The following is a 17,631-nucleotide window of genomic DNA, read 5'->3' as shown; positions in this document are numbered from 1 at the left end:
CACCGAATCCAAGGATTATTATTATTATTATTATTATTATTATTATCATTATCATCATTATCCTCTTAACAATATCTGCCGCGGTCAATCTCCAGCAGACCTCCCGTCTCAAGAAAAGAAACGGAGCAACTTATCAGCTGAGAACTGCTCAGTGCAACACAACAGTGGTTTCAAATGCATATCTCCATCTGGTGCATCTGTTGAGATGAAATGTAAAGCAAAGCACTTCTGGTCAAAAAGCCAGTGATGTGGAATTGACATTGGAGGCGATACCCCATATAGACCGCCAGAGGGAGAACTTCCCCACTTGGAAACATAGATAAAGATTCCCTTGAAGGACAACTTCGCACCGATTCGACTGTAAAGTGAATTAACTGTGTATTTTTGCAGGCGAAACACGCCAGGCAATTGCGCGCAGCGGTTCCCACGAACAGTCGTAGAATGAGTGACCAATTTATTTATATTTATCTATTCATTTATTTATTTGGAGAGGGATTATTAAACCCCAGAAAGTGATCCGCCAACCGAATCTACTAATACGCTAAATTGTAACTGATTTCACGAGTTTTCAGGGTTACTCTGTTAACTGCCTCGGAAAGGACTTTGAACCATCCTTTTCGATTGCTGAGACTAACAAACTGTTAGCCGAAGTGATCGAGCCAGTGTTTTGGGTTCGCAAGCGATCGAATCTGGGGAAGGTTTAGGTAAATATTTCACAAGGAATTAACGACATTAAGTTTGACTTTGCACGGATGTATTGCCAAATGGGGCTGGGCGAGAAAATGTGAGACCTATGAAAAGAATCACACTGCTTTACTGTTATGTAGTGTCAGGAGCACAGGCTGACTGGAAAAATAATAACTCAAGTGTGAAGTTTTAACGTGAGAGAGTAAGGAAACTTGCTAAAGGTTTCACCCCTCGCAGGAATCGAACCTGGGTCCTTTTGTTTGTGAGGCAAGCGCTCTAACCACTACGCTACTCTTCACTGAAACCCTCTGATTTGACACAGACAATGACTGCGCCTGACAAGGGAAAGCTTCACATTTCCACGCCTCTTAATGAAAGTCTGGCACTGTCCAAAGTAGCAGGCACGAAGGTGTACATGAAACTGGACAACACACAGCCAACGGGATCTTTCAAAATGAGGGGAATTGGTCACTTCTGTCAAAAGGTGATCACGCAATAATTAAACCTTATTGTTTAATTGAATTAATACATGATTAACTCGATTCCTAAATAATCACATTTTTTAAAAAATTGCCGGTGGATTAAAACGTGCCCTCGGTATGTGGAGTTACCACAGCGCTGAATAATAAATATTAATTATTTATTACCATTACTCGCCTTTGATACGGCGTCAATCAACGCAACATGCTTCAAAGCTCTTTACAGTAATTACTGTTAAATGTTGTGAGTTTTTTTTTGGTCAGCCGGGTGTCAGACACATGCTGAAGCCCATCACCGTTGCTTAAGAGGTATCCAAACCAAACTGAGAACTCCATGTACAATCCCACTTACACATGGAAATTCCAGGAATAGATTGTTGGAATGGAAAGCTCACTCCCTCTCTTCCTGGAGAGATGCATCCCGCTTACCTAATTCGGGAAGGTATTAGGCGCAGGTTGGCAAGAGCCTAGGCTTGCGAGACCCCAGGGTGTGCGTTGGGATAATTTCTGGAGTCCAACCAGCTAAAACCACATAGCTTGCCATTGACGTTAAGTGTTAGTGATTCTGTGCTTTGCAGGCGAATGTGGCAGGTAATGTGCGCACAGCAACGTGCTCACGAACAGCTGTGAAGCGAATGATCAATTGATTTTATCTTGTTTCAGGCTGCGGAGAATGGCTGCAAGCATTTCGTGTGTTCGTCGGGTAAGTAAGTGGGTTTACGGGTGGCTGGTAGCTTTGGGCTCCTCCAGTGTCCTGACATTGCAAACGGACAGGGGCTACAGGAACACAAATTCCACCTAGTCTAAGCCTGTAAGACAGCTTCGCCTTCAAAGTTAAGGTTGCGGAGAATTGTGGAAAATCAGTCAGTTCGCACCTCACTTGGAAATTCTTGGTGAAACTTGCAATTATTGGAGAAACTGTTTCAACTGGTGGGCGGGCGGGGGTGGAGGGGTCAGTAATCAGAGGACACAGATTTAAGATAATTGGCGAGAGAACCAGAGGCGAGATGAGAAGACAATTTTCTTTATGCTGTGAGTTGTTCTGATCTGAAATGCGCTGTTTGAAAGGCCGGTGGAAGCAGATTCGATAATAACTTTCAAAAAGGGAATTGGATAAGTATTTGAAAAGAAAAAAATTGCAAGGCTATGGGGTAAGAGAGGGGGAGTGGGACGAGTTGGTAGCTCTTTCAAAGAGGTGGCACAGACACGATGGGCCGAATGGCCTCCTTCTTTGCTGTAGGATTCTACGATTATTCTAACGGTTGCTGACCTCCACTTTTCTCCCCCTCCTCACCTCTCTTTCCCCCCTGCTCCCCCCTCCCTCTCCCCACCCCCCCCCCCACACACAGGAGGCAATGCTGGGCTAGCAGCTGCCTATGCTGCTCAAAAGCTAAGGATTCCTGCTACCATCATGGTTCCCAGTAGCACTCCGGCCTTCACCATTGAGAGACTGAGAGAATATGGAGCCACTGTGGAAGTGGTTGGGAAGGTACGTGTGGCTGTGTGGAAGCACCTCAATGTCGCTCGGAGAGATGAAGGATGAAGGGAAGGAAGGAAGGAAGGGATGAAAAAGCAAAGGAACAGGGAGAACTCAGTAACTAAACCGGGAGCCAACACTTAAAGCCCTTTAATAGTAATTATTGTCAAGTGTCGTCACTTTTTTTTGGATGTACAAACCAATTAAGATGGAGGATTGCCAGCCAGGATTCTGGGAGTGAAACTCCCTTCTCATTTGGAGTCCTGTAGTGTGGTGGTTAGCGAGCCCGCCTCTCAAGCAGAGGACTTGGGGTCGATTCCCAGACCTGGGGTCGATTCCCAGACCTGGGTTCGACTCCCACTTGTGTGGAGTAAGGAAATGTGCCTAAAGTTTTCCCAGACGGGTTGAAGTCTTTGGCACGTTTCCTTACTCCACACACATGCCTCTGTTTATCTAGCAGTAAGTAGGAACCCGATTGTTAATCAATTGACAGATCGCTTTCTTGGAGGTAATAATCCCTACACCCCCCAAAAAAAATTGGTCACTCAATCCACGACTGTTTGTGGGACGCTGCTGTGCGCAATTGGCTGCCGCGTTCGCCCACAAATATACAGTCAATTCACTTTACAGTGTGTTCTGTGAAGCGCTTTGGGACGTCCTCCCAACGTGAAAAGCGCTATATCAAATGCAAGGATTATTATTATTATTACAGCGCTTTGAGACATCTCAACGATGTGATAAGGCGCTCTATCAAATGCAAGGATTATTATTATTATTATTGTTATTATTATTGTCATTGATGTTCCCTGCTTCCGAGGAGCAATTCTACTTCCCAGACTGTTTGCAGACTGTTGGCTCCTGGTTTATTTACTGAGTTCCACTGTCCCTGCTTCTCCATTTGGTTGCCTTTGAATTTTCTGGCCCACTGAAGCAAACAAACCTTACATGTCACTGAGAGTTTGGACCGATTGAGACAAGCACCACGTCCCTGCTTCCCGCATGAACAAGTTCGGCGGTCGGGCCTTCAGCCTCACTGCCCCCACTCTTTGGAACTCCATCCTACAGTCCCTTCGCCTCACTCCCTCCCGGACCTCCTTCAAGGCCCGTGTAAATACCCTCCTGTTCGACCTGCATCCGGTCCCCTTCCTACCCTTACCCTCCCTGCCCTTCACCCCCTCCTTATTCCAACCCCCAGCTCGGGTGCAAATCTTTGACTGTCCAGCGCTTTGGGATGTCCCCCTGACATGAAAGGTGCTGGACAAGTGTAATTTGTTGTTGTTGTTGTTGTTGTTATGAGCTCATGCAATTTATCCTAAAAGACATTTCTTTGACTGTCGGGCCAGGTTTGGGATGAAGCTAATGAACAAGCTGTGAAACTGTCTAAAAACAATGGCTGGTCTTATGTCTCCCCCTTTGACCATCCCTGGATCTGGTAAGAACCTTATTGATTAGCGTTAATATTTTTCGACTTGGAAGACAGGTGCAAAGTCTCCTTCCGTGAACTTGTTTGCCTACCAATACACGTGTGTCAGCCTGACGCAGAGGGTTGTGGGTTCAAGCCCCACATCGGGAGGTGGAATCACATTGTCTAAGCCAAAGCTGTGTGTGTGTGTTTCATCGTCAGTGGTGCTGTCCTTCGGATGAGATGTTAAACCGAGATTCCGTCTGTCTGTCCAGGCGGATGTTAAAGATCCCACGGCGCTGTTCGAAAAGAGAATGGAGTTCCTCTCTCCAGGTGTCCTGGCCGAAAATCCCCCCCAAATAAGATCGGCCACTCACTCCACGAATGGGGCACCCGCTGCCACGTTCCACCCACAAAATACACAGTGAATCCACTTTACAGTATATTCTAGTGAAGCTCTTTGAGACGTCTCGAAGACGTGATAAGGCGCTATATCAAGTGCAACGGAATTATTGCTATTATTAATGTAATAAGGGAACTGTGTACATTGGTTGGAAGAGGGAAATACTTTCTCTGGGTCTGTGTGAAGGAGGGCCCCCCCGCCCCCCTCCCAACTGCTGCCGGTTGATGCAATCAATCATCCACTTGGCACGCTGTGGTCTCCAATGTTTGCTCATTCACCCAGTGAAGGCAAAACACCATTGGTGATCGATGGGAGTACACAAACTGACTGCAGTCCATTAACTTCCCTCTGCATTGAGGCTTTGATCAATTACTGCCACAGACTCCCTTTTTTTCTGTGTTGAATCCCAGCCACGCAGGCAGAAGACTAAGTAAACATGACAAATGCAACCTAATTGAGACTCCTCCTCTCTTAATTATTCTCATACCTTGCGTGACAGACATTTCACCTGACTTAGTCCTTGTTAAGGCTGATCGAGGGAAACCCACTGTGTGGAACATCTGTGCTGTTTGGCACTTGCAACTGTTCCGACTTGCATAACAGCCTTTTATTTTGCTGTGCGCAATTGGCTGCCACGTTTCGCCCACAAAATGTACTGTTGATTGAATCACTTTACAGTATGTTCTGTGACGTGTTTTGAGACGGTCTCGAAAATGTGATAAGGCGCTATATCGAATGCAAGGATTATTGTTTATTGTTATTAAAGAAAGAAAACGGTTTCTAAATTACAACAACAGCATTTATTTAATTTATATCTACAAGGGACTTGCAGAAGGCCATAAATAGCAATAATAATCCTTGTATTTGAAACAGCGCCTCATCGCGTCATTGAGACGTCTCAAAGCGCTTCACAAGATATAATATTATCAAGTGGATTGGCTGTGTATTTTGTGGGCGAAACGCGGCAGCTGATTGACCTGCGTTCGATCCTGTGCCCACCTCTGCGTGTGAGACCGTTGCTCCTTGTCTTTATCAACTTGTTTATACAAACCTTGTGAGGGTTCTCGGCTCTGAAGTATTGTCTCATGTGATTCCCAAGGGAGGGGCACTCGAGTCTGGTGAGGGAGCTCCGAGGGTCTCTGCCAACCAAACCCGGAGCTGTTGTCCTGTCGGTCGGAGGCGGGGGGCTTCTCTGCGGGGTGGTCCAGGGGCTGAAGGAAGTGGGATGGTCCGATGTACCTGTCATCGCTGTGGAGACGAAAGGGGCCGAGAGTTTGAACGCCTCTGTTAAGGCTGGGCAGTTGGTCACTCTCCCTGACATCACCAGGTATAACCTTAACAATACAGCACTTACAGTATCCGATCATTGTTAATTAATTATTATTAGATTATTGTTAACACAGGAACGGGAAGAGGCCATTCGGCCCCTCAACCCCTGTTCTGCCATCTTCTGTTAGGTTAGGTCATGGCTGATTGGTAGCTCAACCTCCAATTAAGGTTTCCTTAATACATTTTTCAATAGAAAATGTTAAGATGGTTGCAATTTCTTGTCTGTGGGTAAGTGGAAGGCTGGTGTGTGTGTTCTGTGTGTGCGTGTGTTAAGTGTGTGTGTGTTCTGTGCGTTGTGTGTTCTGTGTGTGTATGTGTATCTGTTCTGTGTGTGTGTGTGTGTTCTGTGTGTGTGTATGTGTTCTGTGTGTGTGTGTTCTGTGTGTGTGTGTGTTGTGTGTGTGTGGATCTCTCTATAGATCTCTCCATAAGTGCTCCGTGACACTACCCGCCTGAAAGGCGCTATATAAATGCAAGTTGTTGTTGTTGTAGAGTGAGTTGACTCTTTTCACTCCCCGCTAGTGTGGCCAAAAGCTTGGGAGCTAAAAGTGTAAGCAAGAAGGCGTTGGAAACAACACTGGAGTATAGGGTTCACTCTGAAGTAGTGACTGACTGTGAAGCTGTGCGAGCTGTAGAGAAATTTCTGGGTGAGAATCTCTGCTTTTTAGAATTCTTACGTACTGCAATCATGCGCTTTGCGTTTGATCTTAAAGTATTATCTATTAGTCATGACGGTTATTATTTATTGCTGCCAATTATTAGTCATTGTATTATATTATACTCGTATTATCTAGTATTAATATGCTATTAAACTATAATTTAATATTACTGTGTTATTGTTTTGTTAATTATGATCATTTATTATCAATTATCACCTCTATAATTATTAATATATTACTAAATTACTATTGCTATGTATTGCATTATTACTTATTTTGATGATTCATCATATTCATTGCTATTTTATTAATAATTAATACATATCACATTATGTGTGTATTATTATTGTGTGGCGTTTTGTTAATACTTTACTAATTTTAATATAGTAAAAAGGGGAAAGGACTCAGTGACGAGTTATCGGGAATCTACTCCATTTATTATTTGAGTGAATATTTATTAGATCATTAATAATAATTGTTATTATTTATCTATTATGCTTGACCCTTAATGAGCCAGATGGCTGTGTCCTGGCTCCCTCCCCCCACTCCCCCTTCCCCCCCCGTGTGGAGAAATCTTAATGCTTTGTAAAAAAAAAATTATTTGGTCACTCAATCCATGACTGTTTGTGAGACACTGCTGTGCGCAATTGGCTGTCGCGTTTCACCCACAGTGTATATTTTTGTGCCTCCGCTCCGCCATCAGTGGCCGTGCCTTCAGTCACTGCGCCCCGAAACCCTGGAATTCTCTCCGTAAAACCCTCCCACCTTGCCCCCCTCCCTCCCCACTTTCAAATCTTCCTTCAGACTCCGCCACTGTCAAGCCACTGACACCACCGGACGTGAAAGGCACTATATAAATGCAAGTTGTTGTCATGTATTCTGTGAAGCGCTTTGAGACGTCTCGTAGACGCGATAAGGCGCTACGTCAAACGCAAGGATTGTTGTTATTATTATCTTTGCCTTTGCGTTGCAGACGATGAGAGGATGTTGGTGGAGCCGGCGTGTGGAGCCTCTCTGGCTGCCGTCTATAGTGGTGTTGTCTGTCGTCTGCAGAGGGAGGGGAAGCTGCCCTCGAACCTTCGTTCCCTGGTGGTGATTGTGTGCGGGGGCAGCGGAATCACCGTCCCCAACTCCAGCAATACAAACAGCAACTGGGGCTGGACTGAAAAAAATCACAGAGAATCCTGTGGTGTGGTGGGTACAGCCCTTGTCTCGCAATCAAGTGGACCCGGGTTCGATTCCCAGACGGGGGCGAACCTTAGGCAAGTTTCCTTACTCCACATGGCTCTGTTTACCCAGCAGTAATTAGGAACCCGCTTGTTGGTTGATTGGCGGATCACTTTCCAGGGACTAATAACCCTTCTAAAAACAAATACCTGATCACTCAATCCAAGACTGTTTGTGGGACACTGCTGTGCGCAATCAGTTGCCACATTTCGCCCACAGAATACACACTTTACAATAAATCCTGTGAAGCGCTTCGAGACGCTTCAACGACGTGATAAGGCGCCGTATCAAACGCAAGGATTGTCTGATTACTGTTCACCGTAGCAGATCTGGGGGTGTCTTAACATTTAATTCCATCTGTTAACTCTTATTAAGCGGGTATCCCATGTGGTGACATGTCAATGGATGTTTGCTACACGGTCTGGATTTCCCGAGCTTTTTCTTTAATGGGTCTGTGACTAATTATTGGCATCCTGTCAACCAGTCTTCATATCAATGTGTTTGTATTCACTTCTGACCCAGTTCCATTGATGGTGATAAGCGTATTCTGGTGCTGCCATCTAATCTGCTGTAGCAATACTGCCACCTCCTGGTGACATCCAGAACTGCACCTTCTTGAAATTGCTCACAGGCTGGAAGGAGCAACTGAGCTTGATTCACCCACCCCCCCCCCCCCCAACCAAAAAAAAAAATATCTTCCCAAACTGTGTACAAAACTCACTTGGGTAGTCCTACCAATATTTGTTTCCTTTGGTGTGTAAGATCGTAAAGTCATTTTTTTTTTGTTTCGAAGATGAAAGGGTGAAAACAACAACAACATAAATTACGTTTACATAGCGCCTTTCACGTCAGGAGGACGTCCCAAGATACTGGGAAAGAAATCGTTCAGAATTCTGAAGACCCGAGAAAGGGATTAACGTTTGTCCCAGAACTGCTGTGCACTGAGATGCCAGAGCTGTATGTGACACACACTATATAAAATGCAAGTTGTTGTTCTGTTACGGATACGTAGTGTAATGCTGATCACTTGTGTTTAACTTCAGCTGACACTGGTTATAAGATTCCTGCTTGCAGTGGAACATCCAACAGCCCCTTCGTCTCACTCCCTCCTTTGCCTCCTTCAAGACCCGTCTCAACCCTCCTCTGAGACTATGCCTTCGGTCACCCTTTCATCCCCAGCCTCCCTACCCTCCACTCCTCCTGATCCCAGACTGTCCAGTGCCTTGGAACATCCTCCTGATGTGAAAGGAGCTGTACACATGTAATTTGTTGTTGTTGTTTGATAATCACCATCCAGTTCCCAGTTAGCACTAAACCCTGGGAAAAGAACCAATGTTTTTCCCCCTATAAAAACGTCACATCCACACACAAATATATATATAACGTGTGAAAACTTCATATATATATATGTCAAAATTAACAAGCAAAAAAAGACTAAAATATATGTTGTTTTGTTTGGAAGTATTCTTTCAAAAGCAAATTAGGTAGAATTGTTACAAGAAATAATATCTTGGGATACAGTATATAGTTTGGGACATGACGTGTGCAAGCGATTGCCAGGATGATGGAAGGCGAACTGGATGGACCTTGGTCTTCTAACGTCCAGCAAATTCATAAGGGTTCTTATGAATCCTGCAATGATTTTAGGTTGCATTACTGTGAATGTTCAGGCGATGGCAGCAAACATCAGCAGCTACCAGACAAAAGCACTGAAATCCACATCACCTTGAGCAACAATAGTATTGTTTGCTGTTGTGCAGACAGAAAACCATTAGTTTAAGATAAAGAAATAAAGAAAAATGTTAAAACACATTGTTTTTATAATGCGTTAACATGCTGAAGTGCCTCGGAGGCCTTTGCGGTATTTACAGTCAGCTGTTTTTGTAGGCACACACTGTGGCTGTATTTGTGCACAACGAGGTCCCACAAAGGAAGGGGAAAAAATAATTTATCGGGAGGATTGTCAGCCAGGACAACAGGAGAAATTCCCTTCTCTTTTCCAATCGTGTCCTGGGATCGTGTCGACCTCAACAAGCAGACGGAACCTCGGTTTATCGTCTCTGCTGAAGGATAGCACCTCTGGCAATGCCCACTCCCCAGCACTGCAGTGGACTGAAAACAAAATAATAATAATAATCCTTGCATTCGCTATAGCATTGTTATCACGTTCTTGAGACGTCTCAAAGCGCTTCACAGAATATACTGTAAAGTGGATTGACTGTGTGTATTTGTGGGCGAAACGCGGCAGCCAATTGCGCACAGTGGTGCCCCAAACAAGAATTGTAATAGAATAAAATAAAATGATATTATGCGACCGAGGAAAATACTACCTTGCGTTTGACTGTCAAGAGGAATGGTTTAAAAAAAAAACAAGCCATGGCAACATTTATAGGATAGTTGCAGAGAGAGAAAAAAATGAGTCATGAAATCTGTTCGGTTCCTAAGTTAAAATTGGTTCAAACTTCAATATTTGTAAACAATGCTGCTCACCATCTGCTTACACTGGATCTGTGAGGCGGGCTGTCAATCACACCAGTGATATCATTACTCCAGCTGAATGTGTGTGTGCGACACACACGTGGATGTAGTCTCATCACCTGAGCAGACGCAAGCAGGTGGAATAGGATATGTACTTGGAAAGGAAAAATCTGCCAAGGCTATGGGGAAAGAGTGGGGGAATGGGCCGAGTTCGTAGCTCTTTCAAAGAGCCAGCGCAGACAGGATGGGCTGAATGGCCTCCTTCTGTGCTGCAAGATTCGATATTTTTTATATTTTCTGGGTGAAACGTGACAGTCAATTGTTGCGGCCCGTGAACAGTCAGGGATTGCATTTATACGGTGCAATTTTTTTTTAAAAAAGGGATTATTAACCCCGGGAAAAGCAATACGCCAATCGACTAACAACTGGGTTCCTATTTACTGACTGCTCAGTAAACAGAGGTGTGTGGAGTGAGGAAACTTGCCTAAGGTTTGGCCCCGACTGGGAATCGAACCCTGGTCTTCTCGCTTGAGAGGCGAGAGCTCTGACCACTACATTACAGGACTCCACAATCTCCTTACAAACAGCGTGATTACCTTCTCACATTGTTCGCAGATCCCCCCACCTTGCTGTCCTTTCAGCTCCAGCCCGTGTAACAGACTTTGTGCGAACCCTACAATGGTTGGACACAGAGGGCCGAGACGCACAATTAATGATTGTGTTTCATTTCTAACCCTAGACTGCCACATTACGCACTTTTATGTCTCCCCTTTATCTTGTCATTTGTCTCCAAACCCTCCTGATTATAAACCAAACTCACTCTCCTCACAGCTGTTCTCCTCACATTATTTGACCGTTTTGACTTTTTGCTGCACCCAAACCTTTCCCCCCACAGCAATTCTTACACATCACACAGCACTGTTTACCTCCTACATCTTTCTCCCTTTCTTTCTTTCTCTCTTTCTTTCTCTCTTTCTTTCTCTCTTTCTTTCTCTCTTTCTTTCTCTCTTTCTTTCTCTCTTTCTTTCTTTCTTTCTTTCTTTCTCTCTCTCTCTCTCTCTTTCTTTCTTTCTTTCTTTCTTTCTCTCTTTCTTTCTTTCTTTCTCTAATAAAGATTTCTCCCTCGTCTGCTGTCTCCCACTTCCAGTCTCTTCTCTTCTGCACAGAATTCAGCACTTTTTCTCTGAACAGCAGCTTAGTGTGTTGAAGGATCCTCGCATTTGATTATACCGGCTCATCACGTCTTTGAGACGTCTCAAAGCGCTTCACAGAATATACTGTAAAATGGATTGACTGTACATTTTGTGGGCAAACTACGGCAGCCAATTGCGCAAGGTGGTGTCTCGGAGCGCTTAACAGTGGTGGAGACTGAGGCCAAGCCAAGAGGAGGGAAGAGGTGACCGTAAGCACGGTCGAAGAGGAAGGTCTTCGGGTGTGATCTGAAAAAGGGGAAGGGGCAGGGGGGGGGTGGTCAAGGTGGAGGGATTGAGGGAAAGAGTTCTAAAGTTTCAGAGTGTCGTGGCTGAAAACAGCAGCTAATATAATGGCCTTTCTGAGTGGTTCGATTCTGCCGCAGACTGTTAGCATTAAAGTCTGCTCTGTTTGTTGGATGCAACTGTTCAACGAGGAATCGGGTTGTGGAGCCAAGCCCAATCGTGCCCTCACATGATGTGCACACACTTGCACCTCCAGCAGGGTTCGCTGGAGAGTAAACAGAAGCAGAGAAACTGCTCCCCAACCCAGCAACGCTGAGGCCAATTATAAATCATCCAGTCGTCTGAGATCAGCTATCTCAACAGGGACAAGAGATTGAACCTAAATCTTTCCAGTCTGAGTTTCTCAGCGACTCATTGAAGAAACTCGATGAGCCATCAGAGCGGTTGATTGCCTGTCCTTTTTACCTGCTTCTAACATTTCTTCTGTGCATGATACTCTGGCAATCTCGTCCAAGAACCGAAGTATCTAACTACTCTATGAGCTCCTCAATCTACAACCTTCCTTTTTTTCCCTGATCCCTTTCGATTGATCTGTCTGACTCTGAAGGAACCATAGAATTATGGTCAGTAGTAGCTGGATCATTAGTCTGTCTCTAAGATGTCCTGCCAGCCACAAACTCTATAAGTTTCAGCTCATGCACTAATCAGCTGTTGTATATCATTGGCTACAGTGCTAAATACTATGAGGTGCCATCCCACATGAAGGGTGCTAAATAAATATAGGTTGTTGTTGTTGCTGATTTTTTTACGTCTCGATTTATTTAATATTCGCTCATACTCTTTTGAACCGTAATAATTATAATAATAATCCTTGCATTTGATGTAGCGTCTTATCACATTGTTGAGACGTCTCAAAGCGCTTCACGTAATAAACTGTAAATTGGATTGAATGTATTTTTTGTTCGAAAAGCTGCCACTCACAGAGTATCTTGCTTGGACTATCTTTTACGTTTTATTGGTTTCATGTACATTTTTTTTAAAAATCATCCACCAAGTGTCAATCACTCTCTAAAGCCAGGTAAGTAAGAGAGCTGTAATGCTGGAAGGCAAAAGAAGAGAGCAGCTGAATAAACAAGAAAGAGGTTCTTTACTGTGTCCAACGCCCCTTCCTGTGGAGCTGTAGTTGCAGGAGGTAATGCTATTACCATGGATCAGTAAGTGTGATACATACTGCTGACTGTTCCAATAACTGCAGGTTAGAACTGCCCATTTTCCACCAAAGCGAAGCTTCAAGGCAGCCATTCACTCCACTAGCTCCTGGTTGCTCTTTGAGAAGAAGCCATCACTCGTGGATGAACCTGGCTAGATGGTGATTAAGAGAATGCAATACCACTGTAATAATATACAACAATCCTTGCATTTGATATAGGGCCTTTTCACGTCATTGATTCGTCTCAGAGCGCTTCATAGAATATACTGTGAAGAGAATTTACTGTATATTTTGCGGGCGAAACGTAGCAGCCAATTGCGCACAGCAGTGTCCCACAAACAGTGGTGGATTGAGTGATTAAATATTTTTTAAAAGGGATTATTACCCCTGGAAAAGCGATCCGCCAATCGACTAACAACCGGGTTCCTACTTACTGTTGGTTAAACAGAGGCCTGAGGAGGTAAGGAAACTTGCGCTAGGTTTCACCCCGCCCAGATGTAGAACCCGGGTTGTGTCACTTGTGAGGCGAGTTTTCTAACCACTACACTATAGGACTCTGCAGGAATACCTTTTCCAGGTTATCAAGATAAAATGCACTGTTAGGTTCCAAATAGCAATATAGGGCAAGGAGTTCAGATACTGCTTCGGAATCTAGAGTAATGGTTGTCTAAAATGTGTCGGAGCTGGAAGGGTGAACTAATTAACTCTTTCAGGCTTCATTATAGTGAATTACCATGGAATTGAATGAATGGAAGATCACTTCATTATAATCAGCTGACAATAGATGAAATAATATACCACCGCATCATGCCAAAATAAATTACACGTATAATAGATTCAACATATTGAATGTTCCTCTATTTTGAGTGATCAAATAGTCTTGTAATTTCCATGTTCCGTTGCCAGAATATGAGGTTGTAATATGCCTGTATTTTCATTAGCGGGAGGCAATTAGTCACTACTTTTATACAAATATCATCGCTGATCAACTCCATGTGCCTTTGTGTTCTGTTTATTGTGGTAATTTGATTGTGAATTTAATCAGGTTAAAATTATTTCCTATTTAGATCACTGAAGACCTTCCTCTTCGACCATGCTTAGTGGTCACCTCCTCCCTTCCTCCCTCCCTCCCCCCGGCTTGGAGTCAGGCTCCGCCACAGTTAAGTGCTCTGAGACGCTGCCTGCGTGAACGACGTTATATCAATGCAAATTGTTGTTGTTACCCGATGCAACAGAAAATCTGGATTGTATTATGAAGGTGTAAAGTGATCCTTAAGGTTTATATCTACCCGATATGTACAGGGTTATCAAAGCTATTGCATTGATGATTAAGGCCAATGGAACAAGTAGGAAAGAGCAACTAACAATCACTTGATATATAATCAGTATTGAAGTTAAAATCTCATCTGAAGAAAGGAGCCTATTGGTATACGGCTACAGAGAAAATCTAATCAGAATACTTCGAACTTACCTCGTCTGGCTCAATTGGTAACAACTGGTGAAAAAGTTATGGGTATCTTGTCCAACAGCTCTGTATAAAAAGTGTTCATTTGATTCGTGGGTGTTTATAGGATCTGGCAATTGCAAACAGTTGCCTACAGAAACAGTCAATTCACTTGAGACCAGTTATCTGTGTAGTGTCTTGAGAAGCATTCAGTGTGATAAAGCATCAGAAAATTGCAAGTTCTTTCTTTATCTCTTTCTTTTTCTTTCATAGTGCAGTAGTGCCCTTGTGTAACTAATAGCCTAAGTTACACCAGTGCAGGTAAAACAAAATGGTATTTAAAAAATACTTTAACATGCACCTCTGTTAAATAGACTTTGAAACTGTGTGTTTTAATCCAAAAAACTTGCTTATTCAATCGTGCAAAGCCCCATTTTCCAACAAAACAATCATACGAAATGAACCGCGTTGTCAGTAATCGAGATTGCAATGCTATTTGGTTTTGTTTGCAATAGATTTGCTATTAATAACAGTGGAGAGCCGACAGAACACACTATAGCACCTGAAAGGGAGGATCGGGAGGACAAACTAAGCACGTGAACTTTAAACGATAATTTAAATTACTAATTTAATCTAATTTACGTGGCAAGGTTTCAATCGCCCTGACTGTTTATGTGCTTGTAGAGTGTAAAGGGTCCTGGAAAGAAGGAAAAAGAAAAAAGGACTCTTGAATGAATCCATAACAACATTTAAAGGGAATTGGATAGTAATAATCTTTGCATTTGATACAGTACCTTATCACGTATCAAGGAATTGTCACGAGATTTTTTACTATGGTATGTAGCGACCGTGCAATTTGTAGGTAAAGCGACAGCCAGTCTGAACGCATAAATACTTGAGGAAAAATAAGATTAACGCTTTAGGGGGAAAGAGCAAGGGGATGGGATAAAATGCAGATAATATGGGCTGAATGGCCTTCTTTCTGTGCTGTGAATTTTCAGTTTACAGAAGAAGACAGATTGTGACAAGAATAGATTTCTCACAGATTGGAACCTGTCTGGGCAGGACAGAGAGACGCGCACAAACAGGCGAGCCCAGATCAGTGTCCATAGCTGTTATGAAATGTCTTGTGACTCCAACATGCGACACCGAGATAAAAGTTACCTTTAAATGAAGTACTGCCAGTCAATCATCCCACCCTCTGCTGAAAGCAAATGAGTTCAGGAAATGTGAAGTGTACCGTGGTGAACTTGGAGTAAGTTAGGGAAGAGGGAGGTGGTGAATGCGGGGAGTAATTTAGCAAGATTATCAAACTAGTCATAAAGAGAACTATTGTTTAGTAATAATAATAATCCTCGCATTTGATATAGTGCCTTATTGAGTCATTGAGACATCTCAAAGGGCTTCACAGAATAGACTGTATAGTGAATTGACTGTATATTTTGTGTGCAAAACAAAATATTAAAACACCCAAATGCTTATTAAAAATGTACATCACATTAAATATATGTATATATTACATATTGGACAATGTAATATATTCCAAAGTGTGGTGTTTTTTTCTCCCTACTGTGTTCTCAAGAACAGCTTATGACTATAAATCCTGAAGTTTCACCTAGTCTTAGCCTGTAAACCCATTGTGGCTTAACGTTTAAAAGAGGGCATGAGAAATCGTGGAAATCCCTTGAATTTGGGGGCGGTTTCATTTTTAAGAACTTCATGATTCTGCAAACTTCCAAAATTCAGATTGGACTGAAGAATTCCACACGATTCTGGACTTGAACAATAATAATACTAATCCTTGCATTTGATATCGCGCCTTATCACATCTTTGAGACATCTCAAAGTGTTTCACAGGATATACTGTAAAGTGAATTGATTGTATATTTTGGGGCGAAATCCGAAGGCAAAATGGTCTTACGGGCTAAGACTAGGTGGAACTTTGTGCCTCTGGGAGTTGTTGTTGGCCTCTGCTCAATACCTGGGCATTTCTAGCTGTTTTCACCTACTCACAGTCAGTCACCATTCACATCCAGAGAACCGCTCATCTCAGACAAAACACACGCAAAAAACAAGCGTTTATATAGCACCCTTCACCCAGGGTAGTGTACCAGAGCGCTTCATTTGATACACAGTGAGGTGCAATCTAACCATTCAGTCAAGGAGGATTAATGCAATGAACAGTCACTTTGGTTGTGCAGTAAAGCCAATGCCTGTAAACAATGAACATTGACGACTTCAACACAAACCTACCTGAAGCCCCAGTGAACGTGAGTTTAGGCCGGCATTAACCTTTCATGTTTTGAACCCCTCCCTTCTCCCCCCAAACGCACAAACACACACATTTTACAAAGTCCAGCACTCTAACCTACCTGCCTCCTGAATTTGATTCATTTTTTTTACTGGAGGCCTGCCACCTTGGTTTTAAAATACCCCCACTCACTCACTCACTGCACACACGATGCAGTGACATTATTGCACACTGTTAATAGGATTCTTAATATCTCTCTCTCTCTCTCTCTCTCTCACACACACACAATACAATACAGTTACGAACAGTCAAGAAAGACAGAGATACAAACTGGTTTGCATCAGACGAATTTCTCCAAGCCAGAAAACAAAACAAAAATCTGATCAACGTTACTTCCGGTCATCACTGCGCTCCATCCTTCTATTCCCTCCCACACTCTCTCCCCCCGCCACCCCTTAAACACACACGCAGACAAACAGTAGCTCAGTGGTTAGAGCACTCGCTTTGCAAGCGAGAGACCTGAGTTCAATCCCAGGCAGGTCAGGGCAAAACCTTGGGCAAGTTTCCTTACGCCACATGCCTAATAATAATAATCTCCAAAAAAANGCAATAATAAAAATTGGTCATTTTCAATCCATGACTGTTTGTGGGACATTGCTGTGCGCAGTTGGCTGCCGCGTTCGCCCACAAATATACAGTCAATTCACTTTACAGTATATTCTGTGAAGCGCTTTGGGACGTCCTCCCGACGTGAAAAGCGCTATATCAAATGCAAGGATTATTATTATTATTATTATTATAACATGCCAAGATCGCTGAAATATTGTGAGAAAAACACATTACCAATTCCAATCCTAATTCTTTCAATGGTGACAATGTGAAACATTGTCTAATTTCACAGTACTTTCCGGAATTAGGTAAGCAGGATACATCCCTCCAGGGAGAGAGAGAGTGCGCACTCCATTCCAACAATCTATCTCTGGAATTCCCACGTATAGGTGGGATGCATGGAATTCTCAGCTTGGTTTGGAGACTCTGAAGCACAGTGATGGAGTTTCCGCATGTGTCAGACCAACATGGTTGACCAACAAAAAATTGTATTTCACATGCACCATTTCCGACTTCCGGTGCTGAACAGGTTACTACTGT

At 43.3% G+C, this 17,631-nt stretch overlaps 1 protein-coding gene across 1 annotated transcript; it reads left to right on the top strand.

The window, feature by feature from the left end:
• The first annotated feature begins 649 nt into the window (after positions 1-649).
• sdsl (serine dehydratase-like) lies at positions 650-7,673 on the top strand. The gene is given in 9 exon segments (XM_007902324.2): positions 650-704; positions 1,010-1,171; positions 1,830-1,869; positions 2,516-2,655; positions 3,987-4,075; positions 5,548-5,775; positions 6,300-6,424; positions 7,410-7,562; positions 7,565-7,673. Coding segments are annotated over 8 exon segments (972 nt in total). The 5' UTR covers positions 650-704; positions 1,010-1,012; the 3' UTR covers positions 7,603-7,673.
• The last annotated feature ends 9,958 nt before the right edge of the window (positions 7,674-17,631 follow it).

The sequence above is a fragment of the Callorhinchus milii genome, unplaced genomic scaffold (assembly GCF_018977255.1).
Source record: "Callorhinchus milii isolate IMCB2004 unplaced genomic scaffold, IMCB_Cmil_1.0 Scaffold8, whole genome shotgun sequence".
NCBI lineage: Eukaryota > Metazoa > Chordata > Chondrichthyes > Chimaeriformes > Callorhinchidae > Callorhinchus > Callorhinchus milii.
Note: the sequence above shows the minus strand (reverse complement) of the source record. Positions and strands in the feature narration are given on the sequence as shown.